We start from the raw sequence: 22,840 nt of genomic DNA, 5'->3' as shown, positions 1-22,840 counted from the left end.
AAATGGGCAAATGCTATTGGCTGCCTAGCTGCTGCTGTTAGCATTTTGTCACACTTAGAACTTACTACAACTGGTTCTGGAGGGTTTGAGGCAGCCAAATCAAGACATAAAAGGACTAAGATGCCACTGCATTGCAACACCCCACGGGAGCCGGGTTCATGCCAAGAGAATCTGCTTTTTGTTTGTAGGACTGGCTCTTTTGCTTGTATATATTTACCAACAGCAGCATGGTGAGCATAACTGTCAACAGCAGCTCTCCTCCTACTTCCTTGTAATCCAGAGTCTAAATATTTCCTAGAGCATGTGCCAAGACATATGTGGTATACAACAGGAGACCCTCTGGCAGGGTGGGATCTCAGTCATCAGTTCATAGCATAGCAAAGGAATCCAACATGCTACTGGGATTTGGTCTAAATCTCTGATTGGCGTGTTGGAATTGGATTTCTAAAGCATATATGTGTCCTCTGAAATGCTCCAGCTGTTACAGGCTGTTCTCAGGTATGTGAACGTGCTGCTGTTTGTGTTTGCGTCTGCCGGAACGGCTACCAGAGGATGCACAGAGGCCATCTGCCTGGCTCCAGGCCTTGTGTGAGGGGCTGCTGAAGGTTAACTGAGCGGGACTGGCACTTGGTGGAACGAAGCCAGGAAGAGCTTGCAGCTCTCTCACAGGGTGGAAAGATGGGCTCAGCGAGTCACGGTGCCTGGCACTGCTTGAAGCTGGAGGAATGCAGGGCGTTCAGCAGCGTCAACAGAGCCCCGTGGCTGCTGGAGAGATGCTCTGTGCAGAGGCGGGTGTGGGTTTGTTAGAGCTCCAGCCTGGCCTGTTGCAGCAGGGTTTGGTTAGTGGAAGTGTTCTCAGGCAATTCTGGTCAAAATGGTTTTATCAGGGGAACTGCAGCACAGGGTTATCTGCTCCATGTCTCTACCTACAGTCGTGAAGGGAGTGAGTGTGATTATGGACCCTGGAAAAGACTGCTAAGGAAACAGTCATGATCCTGCTCTCCCTTAGGATGTGTCAGGAAGAAGCTGTCAGGCAGTTCTGGGGGATGCTGAGCAGCCAGCTCTGTCAACTAAGACAATGCATAATTTCCTCTTCTGTACACAGTAGCTTTTCCAGGGATTTATACATGGCTCAGGTGGGGGGAGGTTGTGTGAGCCATTCACAGAGAGAATTTTATTTTTCACTTGTTGCAGCTCTGGGGCCACGGAGTGACAGAATGAAGCAGCAGAATAGAGGAAGGAGGGTGTTAAGCATGAGATCTGATTGGGGAGTATTGTAGAGCCTGTAAAAAAACAAATGGAGAGAGGGGATGCCTACTGATTTGGGACTGCTAGCAGTAAGCTCACCATCTGTGTGATGGATCAGTATTCCACAGAGGTGTAGCTATTGCCCTTCCCTTTGCCTAACTGCAAGTGAAACAAGTGTTTCGCACGAAACCCTGATGTTTAATAGTGTGCTCCTCGCCCTGCCTTGTCAGACCATCAGGCTAGCATGCGAGCCAGCTCTCATGACAATCCATCTTCATGTCGCAGGTTCCTGAGATTGTATTGCACCCTTCCTCCACTTCTTCCAGGGCTTCCTGTGAAGCGTTGCCTGTGCTTCTAAATGTCCTTATCTTCAAGGCCCTCCCTGGCCCCGTGTCTCCCCTGGGAGCCGCCTATACATACTCCACAGTCCTGTCCTCTGCTGCCACAATTCACAACCCTAGCACCGCTGCTGCCTGACCAGGATCCAGATGTGTGGCTGAAGTTGAACTTGAGTTCAGTCCTGGGAAGTGCTGCCAGTCCCGCTGCTCCTTCAGGGAATGAGAGGGGAAAGAGGCTGCAGACTTCCTTCAGCTTTTTTCCTCTGAGAATTCAGAGAGGGGGAAGCCAAAGAGCGGCTCTATTTCCCAGCCTGCGGGAAGGCCCCGCTCCCGGGAGCGTTGCGCTCCCCTTCCCGCCCAGGGTGCCACTGCCACCCGTTTCCCAGCCCTTCCCGTGTTACGCGGCCCTCCGCCCCGTCGAGGGCAGCGGGCAGGTACCGTCGGCTCGCCGGGCAAGGGGAGGAGGTGTCGGGCTGCCCCGGCCCCGCCCCTGGGAGGCCTCCCCTCACCGCCCGGCCCCGCCCCTGGGATCGCGGCGGCCGCGGCGGCGGCAGGAGTCAGTGTGGCCGCCCCCATGTCGGGCCCGCGGGGCGCCCTGCAAGCCTGGTGCCGCCGGCAGTGCGAGGGGTACCGCGGCGTGGAGATCCGCGACCTCAGCTCTTCCTTCCGCGATGGCCTGGCCTTCTGCGCCATCCTCCACCGGCACCGGCCCGACCTCCTGTGAGTGCGACCGCGGTGGCGGTGCAGGCCGCGCGGCACCGGCCTCGCCTCGTCCGCCGCGCCGAGCGGGCCGCCCGTCCTGGGGCCCGGCGCCGGTCCGCGCTCTCCGCGGGGAGGGAGGAAAGGAGGGAAGAGGGCGCCGGGAGCCCCGCTGCTGGGCGGGCTGAGCTGTCCGTGCCCCTTTGCCGCTGTTGCGGGGGCTTCTGGGGCGGGCGGGGGTGCGCAGGGAGCTGGGGGTGAAGGATGTGCCGGAGGAGACGGCTCTGGACTGGCTGGCGGGGAGGGTCGGCGTTTCCCTCTGCACGGACGTGGTGGGTGCAGGGGCAGAGAGCACAGCCATGGCTCTGTCGCCTTCTGACATGGGTGGGTACGGGGCCGAAGGATGCTGCTGTGTTTGAGTGACCTTCTGACCCTTCAGCCTATCAGGGTTGGCAGGAGTCAGGTGGTTTGAGGCCAGGGAGAGCATGGAAGGGGCTGGCTTCGGCCTCAAGTCGCTGCGCTGCTGTGTGCCCTGCTGGGAGCTGCGCCTGCCCAGGAGTGGGCATGGCACTGGGAGCAGTGCCTGCCTGCCAGGGAGCAGGCATGGCGCTGGGAGTGGAGTGGGCATGGCACTGGGAGCAGTTCCTGCCTGCCAGGGAACAGGCATGGCGCTGGGAGTGGAGTGGGCATGGCACTGGGAGCAGTTCCTGCCAGGGAGCAGGCATGGCACTGGGAGTGGAGTGGGCATGGCACTGGGAGCAGCACCTGCCAGGAAGCAGGCATGGCGCTGGCAGCTGGCTGTGGGGGGTATTACACCTCTGCACCAGGTGGGCATTCCCAGTTCCCAGGGACCAGAGTCTTGCCCAGCACAGGGACATTCCCAGCCGCCAGAGGCAGCCACTCTGAAGCATGCAGACATGGACCAGATTGTTTCTTGCAGCTTGTTTTCCATGGATGATGGAGTGAAAACTGAGGGTAGGACCTACCAGCAGGGATATAGAGCCCTGCTGACCTCCCCCAGCAAGTGGCTTGGAGTAGGTTGAGTTTCTTCTGTCCACCCCCGTTTTCCAAGGGTGGCTCTGAGGGGGAATATGAGTTTAAAGAGGCAGCCAGTGAGTTTGGGATTGCCTGGGGTCACGATGTCGGGCTGGAGAAACTGGCTGAGCTGCTGGAAGGAATCTGCCCCGACCTGCCATGGTAACCCTGCGTGCCCCAGCGCTGCTGGGAATACGCCTCCTGTCTGCTCTAATCTTCAGCAGCCCTTGCAGCACAGGTAGGCATCGCCCTGACGCGCTGTGCCTCTGGTGTGCACATACTTCTCACCTGCCAGCAAAGCTCAGTGGTGCATCCATCTCCTGTCACGTTCAGTTTTGGGGCTGGTGGCTCTTCCTCTGAGGTTGCCTGAATTGACCAAATCCTCTTTTCCGAGCTGGCCTCAGTATGGCCTGTTGTTACAATGGTAACCTCTAGCAGGCAGAGATTTGACAGTGACTCTGCTGTGGAGCCTGAGGTGTTCATGATAGGGCAGAGCAGGCCTGTGTTCTTATGGGCAGAAGCTGAACAGGTAGGTTAGAAACCAAACTGCTGCTTGCTGTGGTTGCTACAAAACCCTCAGTGTGGTGTTTGGGAGCTGAGATGTACAGTGGCTTTGCATCACTCTGGGTTTTGAGGGAGCTGCGTGGTCTGCCCAGCTCAGGTAGAGCCTCTGAAAACACTCGCAGTCGTCAGGCTGCTGGAGGGGAAGAGACAAATTAAGCCAGGAACACTTGCAATTACTGTGTGACTGAGGTTTTTTACTTAGTTTGTAATCGGCACAGTAACTGGGAACTGAAAAGCAGAGGACCAGCAAAAACTTACGATAAACACCACTAAAACCACCTGATGCTTTCCCATTAACCATATTTACCATTCCATTAAGCAGCAGCCGTTCTTAAGTTGTCAGTGGGCTTAAATCTGCTCCTGGCAGATGTCCTAACTAAGTGCTTCCAGGTCCTCTGCATGAGCCGAGTTGTAGAGGCAAAGCCCAGGGCCTTACAAGGACATGGCATGTTGTAGAAGGATTTTCAGAGGGTGGTCAGGAGAGTAGCATCATTTCATCTGATTCCAGCTTCTTCAGCCTGTCCCGATTTGGAAGCAGAAAGATCGGATCAGAGGCAGTAAATCTCCTGACAGCAAAGGAAAAGTGGTTGCCCTTCTTTTCTTCTAACGTGCTTTCAGCCAGCCCGGGCACGGGGCCTGGCAGGGATCTGTGAGCACGATTCTGACCTTGCATGGCCCTCGTTTGTGCGAGGGTCTCCCGGTGCACGTGGGACGGCTGCGCTGCTCCCCGCAGGCTGAAGTTCTGTCCTCAGCTGCTTTTCTGCTTCCTCCTGGCTTCCCCTTGGGATGCAGAGGGGAGGAATGAGCGCATCCGTACAAGAGCTGAGCTGGAGCTCTCTACCTATGTGGCACCCTGATCCTCCGGGCCTTTGGGGTGTTTTGCTGCTGCTGCTGTGGTGAGTGTTGTTCTGTTCCGGCTGTCAGACCCTGCCTGTGTGCTCTCCTGGAGCCCTGCTGCGCTGGTAGGTGACACGCCAGGGGAGAGGCTGTCGTGAAAGGCTGTATGAGTGAGCACAGCCAAGGACAGTTTTCTGCATGACCCCCAATTTGAGCACAATCGCCTTGGGATAAGGCAGGTGACATCAGAGTGATGTCCCCTGGAAAAGTTTGGAGCAACTCTTGCAGAGCTCTTGGAAACATCAGAGGGTTGGGGTTTTGTGGGTTCTTTAATGAAAGTAAACTGACATCTCGGTGTGTACTGGATCTGGATAAATGTCTTGAACTGACCATCGGGGTGAGGTGCATACCTGCCAGGCCTGTGTGTTGAATCATGAAGCTCAAAGTCCCTGACCATGGCTCCGCTACGGTCCACACCTTGCTTGGTTTCACTGCCTCTCTCCCTCTGGGGGAACCAAGAAACTTGGATTTAGCCTCTGCCTGTGTTGCTGGCTGTGTGATGTCGAGAGGAGGCGTTTAATCTCTTCTTTTCCCTTGTCATGTAAACTGGAAGCATCCAGGGCAACTTGACAGTGGGCTGTGGGGATTAATGAGTTTGTTAGCTCAGTGCTTTAGAAATCTAAAGCATGAAATGAGTGTTTACAAGGCATTTGCTGCAGCTTAGCAGACCAGAAAGCATCTCTCAGCGTTCCAGGCTGTGTGGCCTCCCCAGAGCTCAGGGGAGGTTCTTGGCATTCGGGGCTGAGAACAAGAGAGCGTGGCACATGCCATTGGAATGCCAAGAGAGATGGAGGCTCGAGGAAAAAAGACAGAGCCACACGTTAGAAACGCTGTTCTGTTTCCCTAGAGCTGCGGGTTTGGTTACAGGCAGGATCACAAATCTCATTCGTTCCTCCCCATGTACTGCCTGCATTTCCCTGACAAGACCTGGAACGCTGAAGGGCTTATTATGCAGCATTGCCATGAAAGTGCTCATGATTTATATTTGAGGCATCCAGGAATTTGCTCTGGTTTTAGCTGCACGGCACACCCTTCCCCCTTCCCTGGGTCTGCCGAGCTCCCTGGCAGCTGCCCTAAACCCTGGAGTGCTCAGTGGCTCTGTATGCATCTAATTAGCTAATCGCTTGGGATGTTATTTGCATGGAAATCCTGCTCCAGGATATGCTGTGACACTGGGTTTTGCTGAGTCGAGACAGTTGTTCAACAGGGACAGAGAGAATCTTGCCTGTTCTTACGTCTGATGCCTTGGCCTGCTATGCCGTCAGGAGGAGCCTGAGGAGAGCTGGGTGAAAGGCTGCTGAGATCAGGGCAAGGAAATAATGTGACATGCAGCCACATGTCACAGAGCTGCAACATGGCAAGCCCTGGTCTTTGTACAGAGGAGGCAGCTTATAGAGGGGAAAGGCTGGGGTGACTTTCCTCTGAGCCTGAGAGACTGTGGTCCTTGCGTATTGGTACAGGGAGCTGCAGGGATGCCACGCGGCAGAGCGGCATGTGGGAGTGCTCGTGTTGAGGGCAACGGGAGATCGGTGTGGCCCTGCCTGGGACTGAGCAAACTGCAATCCCTGGGGCCTCGTACGGATGGACTTCAGTATCTTGGGTAAAAGCTGAGAGTCTGACATCCTGCATTAGTGGAAAAAAACTATTCCCTTCCTGCTTGGTAGCCCCCCATGATCTCCTGAGTTTCACGTCCTCTCTGCTGGCATCTGCCTTCCCAAGCAGATTTGCCTTGGTTTGCAAGAAGCAGCTTTGGCTCGCTGGGGCAGAGCGGGATGGACACGGTGTTTTGTCTGTCAAAAAATACTCCTCAACCCAGGCCACCAAAGGAGCCTTTGAGCTTCCAGCCACAGCACTCCCCTATCCTGAAAGTCAGGGCATTCATTCACGACCTTCACTTTCTTTGGAGGACAGTTGATAAATCAACTTTGCTGTCATCACTTCTGTGTTCCCAAGCTGGTATTTTTCTTTAAAAGGGAAAAAAAACCCCAACCCTTAAAGCAACAAGGTTAAAGGAGTTCTCTAGGAAAAAATAAATAATAAAATAAAGACTTAGGGTAGAAACATCTCCTGATGGGGACTAGGCATAAATACAAAAAAGGCACTGGTTTTCACATCAAAGCCAAGACCTTTTCTCACCAGCGTGCAGAGATGGGCTGTTGCAGTACTGTGCCCAGGCTGAGTTCTGGGTGTGTGTTCACACGAGCTTTCAGCAAGGTGCTGAACACCCAGCCCGGCTCCCGTGCGCCGGCCGCATCTGCTGCCGCTGCAGCGAGCGCCGGCAGCCTCGGTTGTCGGGGAGGAAGTGGCACCAGCAGCCTCTCGCTTTTGAACGGAGGAAGTGTAATTTTACAGCGGTGCAGGCAGCTGGGAAAATCTTCCTGAGCACATCCCGGACTTCCTCTGCCGCACTGGGAGAGCCGTGCGAGGGGCTTCGAGAAGGGGCTGGTTGCCCTGCGGTGCGGCGCCGCTGTGGGTCGGGTCAGTAGTACAGGAAAAGGCAATAAAATGCAAAGGGGGGTGGAGGAAGAGAAGCTTCCGTAGCCCCTCTCTGCCAGCACATGGCTGAAGAATCACCATCTCGCCTGAGTCCTGCACAGTGTCTAATTATCTTTCTGGTTGGTCTTCCAAGCTTTGGCACCTCTGTCTGGGCCATTGGGCTTCACCTGACCCTAAACCTCTCTGGCCTGTATCCCCTCTGGGAATCCAGGTTGTGGGCGTACCAAGATGCTGCGTGAGGGTTTTTTGGTGACAAAGCTGAGATCCTTGGCAGGAAGAGGCTGTAGTCAGTTTAGCATGATGCTGTTTTCACACATTATACCCACACACACATGCAAAAGGAATAGCTGTCTCCTTCCTGTGTTTCTTCCCCTCTACTAAAAACCTGCATGCTGTTTTAACCCTCTCTCCACTGCTCCTCTGACTCAATCCCTGTGGCTGGGCTGATTCAATCCCCCAGAGGGATCCCGGGGACCAAGTGAAATGCCGCAATGCGCCAGGGTTGGGAACTGCCGGGGTTCCTCTCTGTGCCCTGGGCACCTCACGTTCAGCAAGCTGCCTCACTGCACGAGCTGTGGCTGGGGTGGTTTGCTGTGTACTGTGAGTGTTGGGGGGCAAGCGAGGATGGAAGTGCAGTTCAGAACTTCTTGTGTCATCCCAAATCCTGGGGGTCATCTCAAATGGCTTAAGGTGGCACAGGGAGGTTTGTCTAAGGACTCTTGTAGGAGGGAGAGATCCAGTGCAGGCAGTTCTTTCTCTTGAGGTGGGGGACCTGCTTTCCTGTCCTCATCCCGCTGTTGTGCTGGTGGCCTTGGAGTGGTAGGTTTGGGGTGATGTCGTGCATCCTTCAGCACAGCAGTGCACAGTGCTATTCGGAACATGGCCCTGGTATTCCTGCAGCCTTTAATCACGAGGGCAGAAGCAGCAGGTAATGAGAGATGAGAATGACATTTAAATTTCCTGGTCACTACCCGCTGGGGCCATGGTTTCTTTTTTTAATCGCAGTTTCCCTTTGGTTCCTCTGTCCCTTTACAACCTGAAATCTGCTCTGCCAAGGTTTTGTTTATCTAGGGTCTTGCATGTTGAGTTATTTTAAGTTTGTCCTGAGAACTTGCGTGTCGTGCCCTTGGGGCACTTTTCTTCTGCACCTCATGTGGCTTTTTTTGTGCTTTCTCATTTCAGAGACTTTGATTCTCTCTCCAAGGATGATGTCTATGAGAATAACCGCTTGGTAAGTCCCCGTTATGCACGGCACAGGAGGGAGGAGGGACGTGAGAATGACTTGGTGGAGCTCTTGCAGGACTCTGCGACGGTAGTGAGGGTGTAAGGAAAAAAATCTGTGTTTGCAAGTAACAGGCAGGAGCTTCTCTGGAAACATAGGGGAGTCTGAAACATCAGCTTCCAGTCTGTACTGAAGAGAAGATGGTTATCCTGATAGTTGCCAAAGACAACATCTAAGGTGAAGATTAAAATGGTGCAATATCTTATTGCCCTCAGCTGTTCAGAGGTGCAGGCAGTGGAAGCAGGAAGCTAGTTTTGCTCCAGGCATAAGCAAAGAAGGAGTTCGTGCTGGACCTAGGCTGGTTTGCAGTGCTGTCCTCCTGCTTGGGACAGCTGGAACCAACAGCAGAAGCAGGCAGTGGGGGATGGGGAGATGCCCAACTCCAGGGGTTAGGGGTAGGACAGAGCAGTAATATCCTGGCTTTGTTGTGGGGTTTTTTATTACTTTCTGAAAGACCTAATTGTTGCAGGCTCCATCTAATAGTCTGTGGGGAGACATAGACCATCACCTTCCCAAGACAAGTTGAGCGAGGTCATTTGGGTTTTCAGGATTAGCGCTCTTTCTCATCCCCTCCCGATTCTCTTCAGTCCCTGCAGTGTTCTCATATCCCTCCTTCCTTGGAGATCAATGCAGGTACTCTGCCCTTGCCACAACAGTGGGAGAGCCAGTGTATATCCAGTAATCCACACACACTGCAAAGTGGGAAGCTCCCAAACAGCTATTTTCCTTCCTCATTCCTTCCTTTCAAGTCGCTGTGTGTGCAGTTGTAGGAGACGTGCTATTTGTCACAATGTCCTTGTCATTTCTACTTGCTGAGATGCAGAGAAGTACTGAAGTGGCTTGTGCATGGCATGCTGCTGGCTGTTGAGCCAGAAAAGCTACGTTAGCTGTGGGAGGGGAAGATGTGGCACCTAGGAGCATGAAAGGATGGGTAGAGGCAGTGTTTCTGTGGGGCAAGTTTTTGGGGTGGCCAGCGACATTGCTCAGTAGAGCTGGTGTTTGGTTGTGTCACTGGAAGTGTCTGCCAGCCCATGGCACTTCATGGTGCCAGCCAAGGCTCTGCCAGGCTCTTGTGTCAGGACACTGGTGGTGTGCCCATGTCACGGGTTGAAAATGCACTGGCTTTTTTCTCCAGTGAAAACTGAGACCTGAGAGTTACCTGCCCTGTCCCAGGGCAGCAGCCGAGTGCCAGCACTCCTCAGATGGGAGCTGCAGAGGCACAGGCAGATGAAATGTCTTGGAGGAAAGGGCAGCTGCAGCAGCTTGTTCCCTTGCTTCTGATGCCACCTTTCCAGTTAAGCTGGGAGCCTCTGTACATCAGTGGTGCCATCCAGGGGTCCTTGCAGCTGGATTTCTCTGTATTTTTGAGGCACCATCAGTTTTCAGTGCTTAACGCCTCTCGCTGTTCTGCAGGCGTTCGAATTGGCAGAGCGGGAGCTGGGCATCCCGGCCCTGCTGGATCCCAATGACATGGTCTCCATGAAAGTCCCCGACTGCCTCAGCATCATGACCTACGTGTCTCAGTATTACAACCATTTCAACAACCCCAGCCAAGGTGAGTGTCCTCCCACCCCTCTGGCTTCCAGTTTGCCCCCAGTTGAGCATGGGAAACCCAGCGTTACCTTGTGCTTGCTCCTTCCTGTGGCAAATGGGAGCCATGTGTTTTTGTTGGGGAGAGGAGTGGGTAGTATCTGACTGGATCTTGCTGGTGCTGGTGAGGAAGGCCTGGAACAAGGAGTGGAGTAGGATGTGGTTTCACAAGAGGTGGGGAGTGATTTCACAGCTCAGGCTGCTGAAAGAGGGAAGCCTTGTGTCTCCTCCCTCGCGCGCATTCCTGCTGCTTGGGTTGGGCCACCACCTTGGTGCTCGTCAGACCCATTTGTGATCTGCTTTAACCCACTAGCATGGGAGAAAGCTACCCAGGCAGCCTGCCTGCTGCAGCATCTGTGAGTGTAGAAAGTGTAAAGCCAGCAGAGGATGGAGGCAGGGGAGCCGGAGTGGCCTGTCTCAGATTAGCTCATCTGTCCTCGCAACTGCAACCTGAGCTGAGAGCTGCTCTGAGACAGCTCTTCCAGCACATCCCTGCTGGGTGGGGACTCTGCTCTGCTCTCCAGCCACCACATCAGATAAATCTCTTCTGTGTGCGTATGTGTGCTCCAGTGATGCTGGCCTCCCCGACGACTCCTCCCACTGGGTCCTGGTGTGAGTGCCAGCCCTGACAGGCTTCACAGATGCTTCACTGACCTGCTGACAGCCCGGAAGCCCTGTGGCCCAGTGGGTCACAACAATACATCAGCAGCTGCCCAGGGTGCTCTGGGCTGTGAGCGTTGCTTAGAGAGTTGATTACAAGGAAGCCAAGCAGCATTTGATGAGTAAATCAAATCACAGTGAGAGGCCAGTGTCCCTCAGCCACAGGAAGGGATCCAAGGAGGGCCAGGCTCTCTGGCAGCCTCGCAGCCAACCCATTATTAGATTGTGTTTGTCTCTTCCACCTAAAATAGGCACTGAAGTGTTGGGAGCAGCAAGTCCCATCCCATGTCACAAGGCTAGATGATTCTATATTATTTTTCCCCTCCCCTTCCCCCACACGGGTGGTGTGAGTCACCGTTCCTCAGAGCCTGATCTTCCCTTCTGCCTCCAGCCAGAGTCCCTCCGCCTATGAAGCGCCCAGCTGCTGTCTCCTCGCCTCCTCTGCTCTCTCACAAGAAGCCCGTGGCTGCAGTCGAGAGTCCCCCAGCACCACAGGTACCTAATTTCTTAACTCAAAGCCAGCCTGGGGCAGCGGTGCTCCCTGCGCTGTGGGTTAGGAAATGGGAGAGAGCCCGTCACAGTGGGATGGATCTTTGGAGGGGGCTACTTGTGTGTCTTGGGGTGGGAAGGGTGTATGGGATTTTGGTGCCTCGAGGGACCCAGCTGAGAGAATGATTTCTCCTTAGGAGTTTATGAACTGAAATTTCTTCAGGGATAGATGGGTGCCAGACACTTCCTTGAGCCACCCAGGGCACAAGCACCCTCCTTCCTATGGGAAGATAACCCTGTAGATGAGGAAAGAGCGGGAATGTGGGACTGGAAGAGCAGGGAAGGTGCTTTTCTCTTTCTTGTCCCTTTATTTCAGATATTTTGCAGATGTCTGAGGTGGCTTATTTTCCAAAGAGAGGGGGTTCCTCTTGCAGCTCCCTGCTGCCTGGGGTTTAGATTAGTCCCTTCCACAGCTCTTCAGCCCTAGATAGATAGGGGTGTGGCACTTTATGGAGTGCCCCCTTCTAATTTGGGAAGAGGCAGCCTGTCTGTGTCTGGACTCAGGGGCAGCTGTTCTGTGCGCTGTCAGCCCTTGAGCTGTGCCACAAGCACTCAGCAATGGGTCTTGCACGGGGAGCCGTTGCTCCGGAGGAGCCACGGGCTGGGGAGCAGCTCATGGGCCCCCTCCTAAGCTCCCCATGCATCATGTCTCAGGACGATGCCCCCTCGGACCAGTCGGAGCGGTCCCAGCGCACCACGCTCAGCAGCACCTGCGCAGCCTGCCAGCAGCACGTCCATCTGGTCCAGCGCTATCTGGCCGAGGGCAAGCTCTACCACCGCCAGTGCTTTAGGTATGTCATGGCCAGGCCTGGTGGGGCAGCTGCTCTCCCTGGCAAACTGGAGGTCCGTGGCCAGCTGCACCCTGTCTTTGTGTGTCCCTGTCCTTGGGCAACCATGGAGCATCAATGACAGTGCCTCAAATGATACAGAAGAGGGTCTGTTTGCCTGTCAGCCCCCTGTCCTAGAGGTTGTGCCCAGCCCCATGCTGCTTGCCTCCTCTATCCTCTACTCTCTGCCTCCCCTTCTCTCTTGCACTTTCCTGCTTCATTTATTGGGATCCCAGCCCCTTGTGCTTCTCCTGCATCCATCAGCCGGGATGCTCTGCTGCCTCTTTACCACCTGCCTGCCCAGAACTGCCCCCCACCCCACTGCTTCCAATGAGGTCTAAGACAGGAAGGACATCATCCTACAGTCCTCCTTCCATCTCCACTCAATGTCCTCAACTGGATATACAGGCTCCCACGCTGCCTGGGGTGGTGGTGAGCTCTTGGGAGAGCGTGTGGAGAGCTGCAGGCTTGCCAGGCTGAGGAATGAGGGTTTAGATGTCAGCAGCTCTGTGGTTACTCCCTGGGTGCAGGTTCTTACCTGCAGCACCTGTGAAGTCATTTCCCTTTGCTTTCCCTGCTCTGATGATGAAGGGATGAGATCTCTCCTGTGGGCCACGGGACAAGAGCTGGCAAGTGGGCAGCTGGCATCTGAGGCCAGAAATATTGAGCCACTGGGAAGGTAGGAGAGGCCTCCTGCACCTGTATAAACAGTCCCTGCTGAAGCCAGATGGGATGTGTCATAGAAACAGCATTGCAGGAGGAGAGCTGAGCTGGGGCCAGTCAAGCTTCACATCTGCAGCTGGGGCAAAATCAGGACCTTTGGGGTGCAGGGGCAGCACTGCTTATGGGCCAGGAATTGGAGAGGTGCACATCTGCCTTGGCACAGCTTGTGGCTCTTCACACTGAGCAGCAATGTCCTGAGTGTTTTGCCTCCTTATGCTTCTCTTTTGTTTGTTTGTTTTCTTTCCCTGCGGATTCCTGGGTGCTGTTTGACTGGGAATGTCCTGTGGAAGTTTTCTGTAGTTTGATGGAGATAAACCCAAAACAAAATTCTCTCTCCCCTTGTCCAAACTTGCCATGTCTTGATTTCATCATACCCTTTTGCTCTAGAGCCCCTGTGTCCTCATACTTCTGCTCTAAATTTCAAAGGAAATCCCAGTCAACTGGACACCCAGAGCAGAATTCCTCACCAAAATTACCTCCTTGCCATGTAGGGCCACCAGCTGCTGCAGGCAGTTCTTTCTTTCAGACAAGAAAGAACAAGCTGGATGTTCATGGGAGTGCTGGATCAGCCCCTTGCCCTTGGCTGTCTTTCATGTGTGCTATCTGCCTCCTTTCCCAGGTGGAAAAGGGCTGACTTGGGTGCCAGTGCTGTGCATGACGCTTGCACCTGGAGGGCTTCATTAGGGAGGATTCAAAGGCTCTGTGGGGATAGAGTGGATGATCCAAGGAGATGTGGCAGATGGCAAAGGACAGGGAAGCCACCAGCTGCAGCAGGCAAGGCAGAGTATAGGGGCGGCCATACTGCATCGTTCCCTCTTCTTGTCTCTCCAGCCAAATGCCATGGCCCTGCTGGGGACATGGTCAGCACAGTGAGGGGGTGTGTGACACCAGTCTAGGCTTGGATGCTGCTTCTCCTGGCTGCTCTTCAAGCTTCCAGCACAGGGATTTACCAAGTTGGAAGTGGTGTTGTTTTATTTAATACCCAGAGTTTGGGGAGTCCTGTTTTAATTTTTTTTCCTCCACAAATGTGTCTGATGGTTCTTTCACCTGCCCAGATCCTCAACCCCTGCAAGGCAGCCTGTGGCCTCTCTGAGTTGGTTCTGAACCAGTGCTCCCTGACTCCAGTTGATGCTCCCTGTTTCGTGTCTGTAAATGGTTGATCACTCTCTTTGGGCCACCTGTGATCCTGTAGCTCTTTCTCCCTTTCCCTGTCAGCTGCATCTTTTCCAGGAAAACTCTGTGTTTCTAATTTTCCAGTAGAAAAATCCATGCTGTATCCCAGTGCCAACTGTTGCCCTTACACATTAATTAAATCATTTTCAAATTGGAGGAACCCAAATGCACACGGTATTTGAGTTGTGACCTCCCATGGCTCCATATGGTGGCATGGTGACACTTCTCTGTTCCTTCCCTTTCCTTCAAGACCACGCTAAGATTTAGTAGCAGGGTGGGAACTAGCTCTACAGCCTTACAAGGATGTCCTGGGTGCGTTGCCTGCCCTGAAGGGCAGGATGGCACTGCCCATCTCATGGGGCTCTCTCTTCTCCTTGGCAGGTGTAAGGAGTGCTCCAGCACGCTGCTCCCAGGGTCATACAAGCCCGGGTCAGAGGCAGGGACTTTTGTCTGCACACAGCATCGTGGTAAAATGGCCATGAGTGGGAAGGCAGAGAGGAGGCCGAGCCCAGCCCGACTGTCACCAGAGCTGAGAACTGAAACTGGGGCTGGCAGCGTGGGTGAGGATGCCCTCGCTGCAGGAGCAGAAGTGGGGAAGGACGACGGAGACTCCCTGGAGAGCGTGGCAGAGATCCCGATGCCCGCAGAGGGACTAGCTGGCCCAGTGGAGAAGGACAGCACAGCCAGCAAAGCAGAGACAGCGATGCCCCCTGCTCATGTAGGCAGCGGAGCGCCTGTCTCCCAGACTCCCCCCAGACCTCCCCTCCCCAGCAAGCCCGCAGTGCTCACCCAGGAGAAAGCCGGCTCGCTGGACGGACGGCTCAGAGACGCGCGGCCCACCCCTGCGCCCAGGAGGGCTGCAGATGCATCAGCGCTCTCCCCTCCGACGTCTCACCCTGTGCCCCGGCCCAGGTCTACTCTGCCGGGCGAGGGCAGCGAGTGTGGGCCTGGCATGGTGAACGGTAAGGCAGCGCCGTGGTGGCAGGGATTACCCTCCATCTCCCCAGCAGCCCAGCTGGTCGGCTGCAGATGGGATGAGCTTTGCTCCTTCTCTGCAGCCGACGCCCTTGTGCCTCATCAGGCTCAGGCACTGTGCCTTCAATTGCCAGCCGCCCCCGTAGCAGGGAGAGAGCAGTGCTAGGTGGCACCCCTGCCAGCTCCTTAATATTTCTCTAGAGCTCTCCAGGGGGTGCTGCCAGTGTGGAGGGAAGGTGGCAGTGCTAGTCCGGTTTACAGGTGTGGGGACAAAGGGATGTGTCAGTTTTCCAGGTGCAGCTCCCAGGCCAGGGTGGAGAAAAAGGCAAAGGGGGATATTTGCAGTTGACTGCACCAACTGTGGGAGAAATACTGTGGGGTCTTCAGAGAGTGGGGATAGCCAGCCTCCCGTGGGGTGACGTGTAAGGGGAGCCTCATGTTGATCTAACCTCTTTCTTCATGTCCTTTTGGTGTTGTGACAGTCTGACCCTGTGTCTTTCTAGGTAGGGTACCTGAACTCAGCCCCCCTGTCCCAAAACCCCGAGGGAGACCCTGCTCCTCTGATCGGTACGTCCTTCTATTCACAGATCACCTGCAAACCCCACAGTGAGATGGAGCTGTGGGGACAGCTTGGCTGTGGTCTTCTCTCCCACCTCCATCAGCCCCTGCTCCTAGGAGGATGGAGGCTATGATCACATCCCTTCCCTTCCCTCTTGGGTGCTATCCCAGTACGGTCAGGCTCATGGTGTTTGTCCATACCTGATGATAAAGTCCACACCTGAGATAAGGTGACAAAGAGCCCTGTGAAGTGTGGGAAGGGAGTGTCACCACAGAGGTATCTGATCTCGACTCCCCCTCCATCTACAGCCTGGGGCCCAGAGCTGGTTGTAGGAACAGCTTCGAGGTGGGGAGAACGGCTGTGCCCCTAAGGCTCAGCCTTTACCACTGCTTAGCAGGTGGAGGCTGTAGTATTCAAAACCCAAACTCCTGGGCCCAGCAGGCGTCCGGCAGGCTGAGCTTCCCTCAGGCCCATAGGTTTGTCCACAGAGAACGAGACTGTGTCTGGGGGAGACTGGGACCATCCTTGGATGAGAGAGCTCCTGCTACATCCTGCTCCATCCCTCATTTTCCCTGAGGGCTGAGTCCCTCTCATGTGCTTCACCATCCGAGCTTGTCTCTGCTCCCTGCTATGTGGATCTCTCTCTCCCAGTGCTGCAGCTGTTACAAGAGCCAAGGACCCACCATGGATGGCCTTAGTGCAAGCAGAGCCCAAGAAGAAGCCAGCTCCCCCTCCACCCCTGGGCGGCAGCCAAGAGACTCTGAGTAGGACTTCAGAGGAGGAGGATGGGGAGGAGGTGGGTAAAGCCAGGAGTGAGGAGACCAGGTCTGATGCAACAGAGCCCAAATCGTACAACCCCTTTGAGGAGGAAGATGAGGAAGGAGAGGAGAGTGCTGCCACCCAAAAGAGCACACCTGAGCAAGAGCAGAGCGAGACTGCTGCCAAGCCTCTCCACCCCTGGTACGGCATCACTCCCACCAGCAGCCCAAAGGCGAAGAAGCGGCCAGCTCCGCGAGCCCCCAGTGCTTCCCCTCTCGGTGAGCTTCCCCCAAATCCCTTATCCCTCCCCCACAAACCCTGTTCAGGCCCTTGGAGACTTCCCCTTCCTGGGCATCTCTGCATCACCCTGGCAGGCCAGGCCTTTATGTAGTGATGGTTGTGCTGGGACTTGTACTAGCCATGTCCTCTCACCTGACGGAGCACAGCATTTGCAGGCCAGACCTTTATGGTGGATGGTTCCTTCTGTCTTCTCTGAAGACAGACAGACAGACACCTGGTTCCCTTTGCATTCACCTCTGCCTCCAGTATGTACTGCTCTCCCTTTCTTTCCTGGCTGTCCCCGGGTTCCTCCCTGAGCTCTCCCTTTGCTTTGCAGCCCACCACCCCATCTCCAGGCTGTCGCACTCTGAGCCGTCATCTTCCACCCCATCTCCAGCCCTCAGCCTCGAGAGCATCAACTCAGAGAGTTCAGCCAAAGTGCTGGGTGACACCGAAGAGACCTCAGTGCCTAAAAGCTCCTCTGAGCCCACTGTCCACACACCCACGGCCACCAAGACCTCTAGTGCTGACACACCATTGGCCAGCGTCTCATCCAGTGAAAGCCCTGCTGCCCTGGCCAGCCTCTCCACCAACTCCTCCTTCTCCTCCTCCAGTGAGCTGGCCAGCTTCAGTGGGGAGGTGCAGCCCAGCACCCCTCACGCCAGCAAGAGCATCTCCACCAGCAGCTTGAAGACCAGCCCCAGCCGTCTGCCGCCCAAGCCTCCTGCTGGGGCTAGCCCTACGCCCATCCTCTTGGCTTCAGATGGGGGTGCAGGAAGCCCTAAGACACCCTCATCACCCAAGCCACAGCTAAAGGTGAGATGGTGACCTTCCTCCCATCCGAATTGGGGCTTTTCTTCCCTGTCCATCACTTTGCCACAGTGAGTCCAGGCTTGTCTCTTTAGGTAGGTCTGGTGTGTGACCCCATGAAAGCAAACCTCAGGCATGTGCTTGCTCGGTGGTGGCTCTACTTGTACTCAGCCTACCCCACGTGCTAGAGAAGAGGCAGGATGTCATGTGCTCAGAGCAAATAGGAAGGGAACTGTGAAAGAAAATAACTCAGCGTGCTCAGTAGAGAAAAGCTGGGGGACTGATGCCAAAGAGGAGCACGGCTGTGTATTGCCCAGTGGCTCGGCTGCCAGTGGAGATCAGTCCTTTGCTCTTCCTCTAGGAGGGTGTGGGGCAGGAGAAACCAGGACAAACCCTAGGGCTGCCCTGTCTGCTCAGTCCCAGCTGTTGAGATGCTACATTCCTTCCCTGGACACTCTTTTGTCTGCTTTTGTCCCCACTCTCCAGTCTTCCTGCAAAGAGAATCCCTTCAACCGTAAGCCGTCACCTGCCGCCTCCCCTTCCGCTAAGAAACCTTCCAAGGGCTCCAAGCCAGTGCGTCCTCCTGCACCGGGGCACGGCTTCCCACTGATCAAACGCAAGGTAAAAGTGTCCTGGGGAGCAGGGGGTTGAAGAGCTGGCCCTGTACTGTCCCCCAGGGCCATGGCTGTATGCGTGCACCCTGATGCATGTGTGGTGGTAGGGACTGCAGCAGGGGGATCTGGTTGGGGAGGATGGTGTCAAAGCTAGACCCCATTGATGGTGGCAACATGGTCTCCCTTGGCTGCAGAGTGGGGTGGGGATTTCAGATCCACACTTAGGTGGAGTGGTCTGTTGTCCCCCCGCCTCCATTAGCACTGACCAGCCTTAGGGTTACACCTGGAACTGGAGGTTGATGGTAATGAAAGTCTCTACCTTGCTGCTTGGCAGGTGCAGACAGATCAATACATCCCTGAGGAAGACATTTATGGGGAGATGGACGCCATCGAGCACCAGCTGGACCAGCTGGAGCACCGTGGGGTGGCTTTGGAGGAAAAACTTCGCAGTGCTGAGAATGGTATGAGGGGTGAGGTCTCTGTGGGCATAGGGCAGGACTGACTCTAGGTAGGGTTACCTTTTGTGCACCCAAGGAGATAGCAGCGTGACTTCCTGTTGATCCTGGGGTTGGAAGAGCACAGGGAACTGTGCTGGGCCTCAAGAATGATCACAGCCCTACCCTGGACATGGAGATGTCCCTGGAGTGGAAACAAGTGGGAGAAGAGATAAGGCCTCTCTGGGGCTCAGGAACAGGCTGAGGTCAGGTTTGCTCTAGGCCAGTGCCCCTCTCCTGGTTTGGTGAGATCCTGCAGGGCTGGGACCGGCTCTGAATTGTCCCTTTGCTTGGCAGACAGCCCTGAGGACAGCCTGCTGGTGGACTGGTTCAAACTCATCCATGAGAAGCACATGCTGGTGCGTCACGAATCAGAGCTCATCTACATGTAAGTGTATGCAGGCGTGTGGGTAGCACTGACCCTCTTGCCAGGGAGCTGTGTCTCAGCCCTCCTAAAGTTGTGCTTCCAGGGGAGAGCCTGGCACGGCCTCCTTGCCTGGAGAAGGGAGGGGAAGAGGGCAAATGGACAAATGTATCTAAACACGCTTGGAGAGACCCACAGCAAATCACCAGAGCCCATGCAGCATCTCCTTCAGGAAGACTTGGGAGCAGCCAGGGCTGGCCCCTGCTGACGCTCCCTGGCCCTTTGGCTGTGCAAGAGAAAACCACTATCTTGGTGGCTCTTTCCAAACTCACCCCATAGTTTGGGATGATGTTCTGCCTCTGTGGAGCTTTGCCCTGGTTCCTGACAGTGCCTTCTTCCCTTGCAGCTTCAAGCAGCAGAACCTGGAACAGCGGCAGTCGGACGTGGAGTATGAACTGCGTTGCCTCCTCAACAAGCCAGGTAAAGCATCGCTCTGGGTGTGGTTGCCTCCATTTTTCTCCTGGTGTCAGTTCCCCTCTGTGTAGCTGGGTCTCAGGTGAATCGAGACCGATCTCTAGGGACGCCAGCGTGATCGGCTTGCTTTAGAGCTGCTGTCCCATCTCACTGTGTGCCCCAGCCTCATGCAGGGGCTCTTGTTCCTTTTGTCCCTGTGGGATGGCACCTTCTAGGCTCTGTCTCCACAGCACTGCGAGCCCAACTGCCCTGCAGCATGGCAGAGTAGCAGGGGATCCTGCTTGGGGATCTCTGCCCCAAAGCTCTGAATTTCAGAGCTCCTCCAGCCATTTAATTGCCTGTCCTTCCTCGGGGTTTGGCTGGGTAGAGAAGGACTGGACCGAGGAGGACCGAGGGAGGGAGAAGGTGCTGATGCAGGAGCTGGTGACCATCATTGAGCAGAGGAACGCCATTGTGAACTGCCTGGATGAGGACCGGCAGAGGTGAGCAAGGAGTGGGGCGGGCTGGGGAAGAGGGGAAGGGTGCAGCCTGTCTGACTCAGCGCCACACAAACAGCTCGTGGGGGTGTCCCAAGTTGTCCTTGCTGCTGAGATATTTCCCAGGCTTCCCAGTTCTTGTCTGTTTGAATGCCCTGTGTGGGAAACATGGGGCAGTACTCACAGCACGTGGGATTTATCCTGCTGGTAGCAAATGCTCACGAGCCGGTGATGGATCTGCCCCTGCATGGCTTAGAAGTAGGAGGCTCTCTAGCCTTAAACAATACAGCAGCTGTTCTCAGGGCTGAATTGCTGACCTATTTCCCACTCTTTCTTTCAGAGAAGAGGAGGAGGATAAAATGTTGGAAGCCATGATTAAAAGGAAAGGTAAGAAACATTCAGGAAGGCTTTTGGAGTGATGATTTCACTGTTGACCTCAGCAAGGGGCAGCATAAGCCAGTCATGAAATGATGTGCAGGGGGAGAGACTGAATCTATTCTGTGTAGACTCTGGAGCCTTTCCTGAAAGGCTGTTAGAGTTTGGGGCACAGCTGTGCTTGCACCCGCCCCGTTACCACAGGAAGAAGGGTGCATGCAGTGGAAGGCTGTGATTCACAGCTCTCACCCCTGCCTCTGTTGTGGGGTGTGTGTGTGTGAACAACTACCAGCATCCCACAGTAACAACCTCCCTTTCCAACTCCAGAATTTCACAAGGAGACAGAGACTGAGAGCAAGAAGAAAGGCAAATTCAAGCCCATGAAGGTGCTTAAGCTGCTGGGCAACAAGCATGACTCCAAGAGTAAGTCGCCCAAGGAGAAAAGCTAGAGCAGGGGAACACCAGCAGTGGGAGGGGTGTGCTGCCCAAATGCCCTGGCCTCTCTGCAGCTGGCTGGGATGGCTGCCAGGAGGGGGGTACTTGTCTCTCTCTGCTCCCCTCACCTCTGGCCCCACTCCCTCCCCTGCTGCCTGAGCTGCCGTCCCGGGAGACACCAGCCCTCTGCTTGGAGTGAGGGGGTCCAACCAAAGCGCTTCCCTTCCCAAGGCTGCGGAGGAGCCTGACTGTCCCTTCTGTGAAGCCTTGCGAACGGGGTGGGGAGAAGATGGGTTCGCTTTTTGGATATATTACCCCAGTGCGTGTTCTCGTTATTAACTGAGAAGCAAGCCAAGGAGTTTGGTGTTTGTGGGAAAACTTGCACTAACTGCCCCCCATCCCTTCTCCCACCCTAACTGTGACAGTTCCACGTGCCTCTGACCTCTGCCAGGAGGGGACAGGGCCTGCCTGTCCTTCCCTGCCTGCCCGCTCTTGTCCCCCTTCTGTCCCGTTTTTAACTTCAGGAGAAAACTTTGGCATTAGAATCAGGATTCTTTGGGTTTTACTGGCCTAAACTAAAATGTTAAGAAAACACTCCCGCATCACAAGGCTCTAGGGCCACAGCCAAAAAAATAACCGGTGCCCTATTTATTTTGAGCTGTCCCCTCCTGCGAGCGCCAGGGCTGGGTGGGCTCCGTTACAGGGCTGAGAGGACCCAAGGGGACGGTGTACAGCTGCTAGGATGCAGCTCGCACACCCTACTCAGGACATCTTACCCCCACTGCTGCTAAACACCACTGACTCTGCTGCCTTTCAGGGGGAGGGAGGAACATTATTTTTCCAGGCAAGGCAGAAAATCTTAAGACTGACTGAGTGCTGGCAAGGGGCACTAAGCTCGTGCGCCTGCTCACCTGTGCCACTCTTGAGTGGCTGGGGAAGAGGCACTGGCACAACTGACCTTGACGCAGCTTCATCCCTGTATACTTTAAAAGTGGCCGGGGGTAGGCTGGTTATTTTTTACACCTCCTTTACTAGATGAGCTCAAACCTGCCCTAAACCTTTTAAAAGCCCCTTATTTTATTTGTCATGTGTGTGCGTGTGTGTACATTGGAGGAGGGAATGAGGGGGCAGTGTTGTTCCAACTATCCCTTCTTCCTTCCATTTTTGTTTCCTGCCTTCTCCTCCACGGCGAGGAGCTATTTATTAAATCCTTGGATCGGTCTGAATTAGAGCGTGATGGGTGTTTGGTTGGTCATCTGTCTGTCATGCCTTCTCCTGAGCAAACCAGATGTAACCAGCCCCGAGCAAACTGCTGCAGTCCCTCTAAAAACCCAACAGGCTTTAGCCAAATCACTCTCGGAGCAGTGCCTTGCAAGGTGGTGGGTGTAGCATTCTGGAAAGGGACTCGTTTCCCAAAACCCAGGGGACCGGAGCCCCCCTCCTCAGTCCCAGCATGTCGGGGAGAGGGCAAGCTCAGCCCCACGCCAGTCTCGACGTCCCACTCTTGCTGTACCCCGGCAGGCTGATGAGGAGCAGTGGGAGGGGAGATCCTAAAGCACAATTTTTCTCCGAGGAGAAACAAATCCGCTTTAGAGCCTGCAGTCATGTCACTGTTGCCAAAGGCCATCGGGATTGCTGCAGCCTGACACCCCTTGGCCCCGTGCCCGGTCAGAACTCTGACTTGTAAACGATACCCTACTAACTCCGTGACTTCCATTCACCTGAAAGAAATAAAAGAAACGTTGGATTGAAAAACCGGCTGCGGCTTCGGCTTCTCCTTCTCGCGCTGGCCGGGGCAGGGCATGCTGGCTGGGGCAGGCCGTGCTGGCTGCCTCTGGGCAGCAGCTGACGAGTATTGCTGAGAAGCAGATGATGGGACCTTAAGGAAACTGGGAGGCAGATTTTATGCTGGGATTTATGAAGGAATAGCAGGGTGTTGTGCTCCAGGCTGCTAGAGGACAGCAGTTGGGGTATGCATGAGATGAGCGAACAGCTGTTTGTTTCCAGGCTCCATGGGAAGCAGACAGCCATTGCGCATGCCCTGCTCTCAGGGAACAACAAAACCAGAGCAGAGAGCAGTATGTGCTGGGCTGAAATCCCCTCTCCCTTCCCAGCGTGGCAGAGCTCCCGAGCGCCTGCCCGCTG

At 55.1% G+C, this 22,840-nt stretch overlaps 1 protein-coding gene across 1 annotated transcript; it reads left to right on the top strand.

Annotated features, from left to right (window-relative positions):
- Nucleotides 1–2,160: 2,160 nt before the first annotated feature.
- On the top strand, nucleotides 2,161–22,434 carry MICALL1 (MICAL like 1; the record flags this gene model as incomplete). The annotated part of the gene is made up of 16 exons (XM_084262979.1): nucleotides 2,161–2,306; nucleotides 8,460–8,508; nucleotides 9,973–10,114; nucleotides 11,201–11,304; nucleotides 12,013–12,149; nucleotides 14,463–15,043; nucleotides 15,560–15,623; nucleotides 16,267–16,652; nucleotides 16,991–17,469; nucleotides 17,950–18,084; nucleotides 18,412–18,538; nucleotides 18,869–18,959; nucleotides 19,342–19,415; nucleotides 19,777–19,891; nucleotides 20,226–20,272; nucleotides 20,588–22,434. The coding sequence occupies 16 exons, from the start codon at nucleotides 2,161–2,163 to the stop codon at nucleotides 20,707–20,709; spliced, it is 2,799 nt and encodes a 932-aa protein (XP_084119105.1). The 3' UTR covers nucleotides 20,710–22,434.
- Between the last annotated feature and the right edge of the window lie 406 nt (nucleotides 22,435–22,840).

This window comes from Gallinula chloropus (assembly GCF_964237585.1).
Source record: "Gallinula chloropus genome assembly, chromosome: 1".
NCBI lineage: Eukaryota > Metazoa > Chordata > Aves > Gruiformes > Rallidae > Gallinula > Gallinula chloropus.
This window is presented reverse-complemented; position numbering and strand designations above follow the sequence as displayed.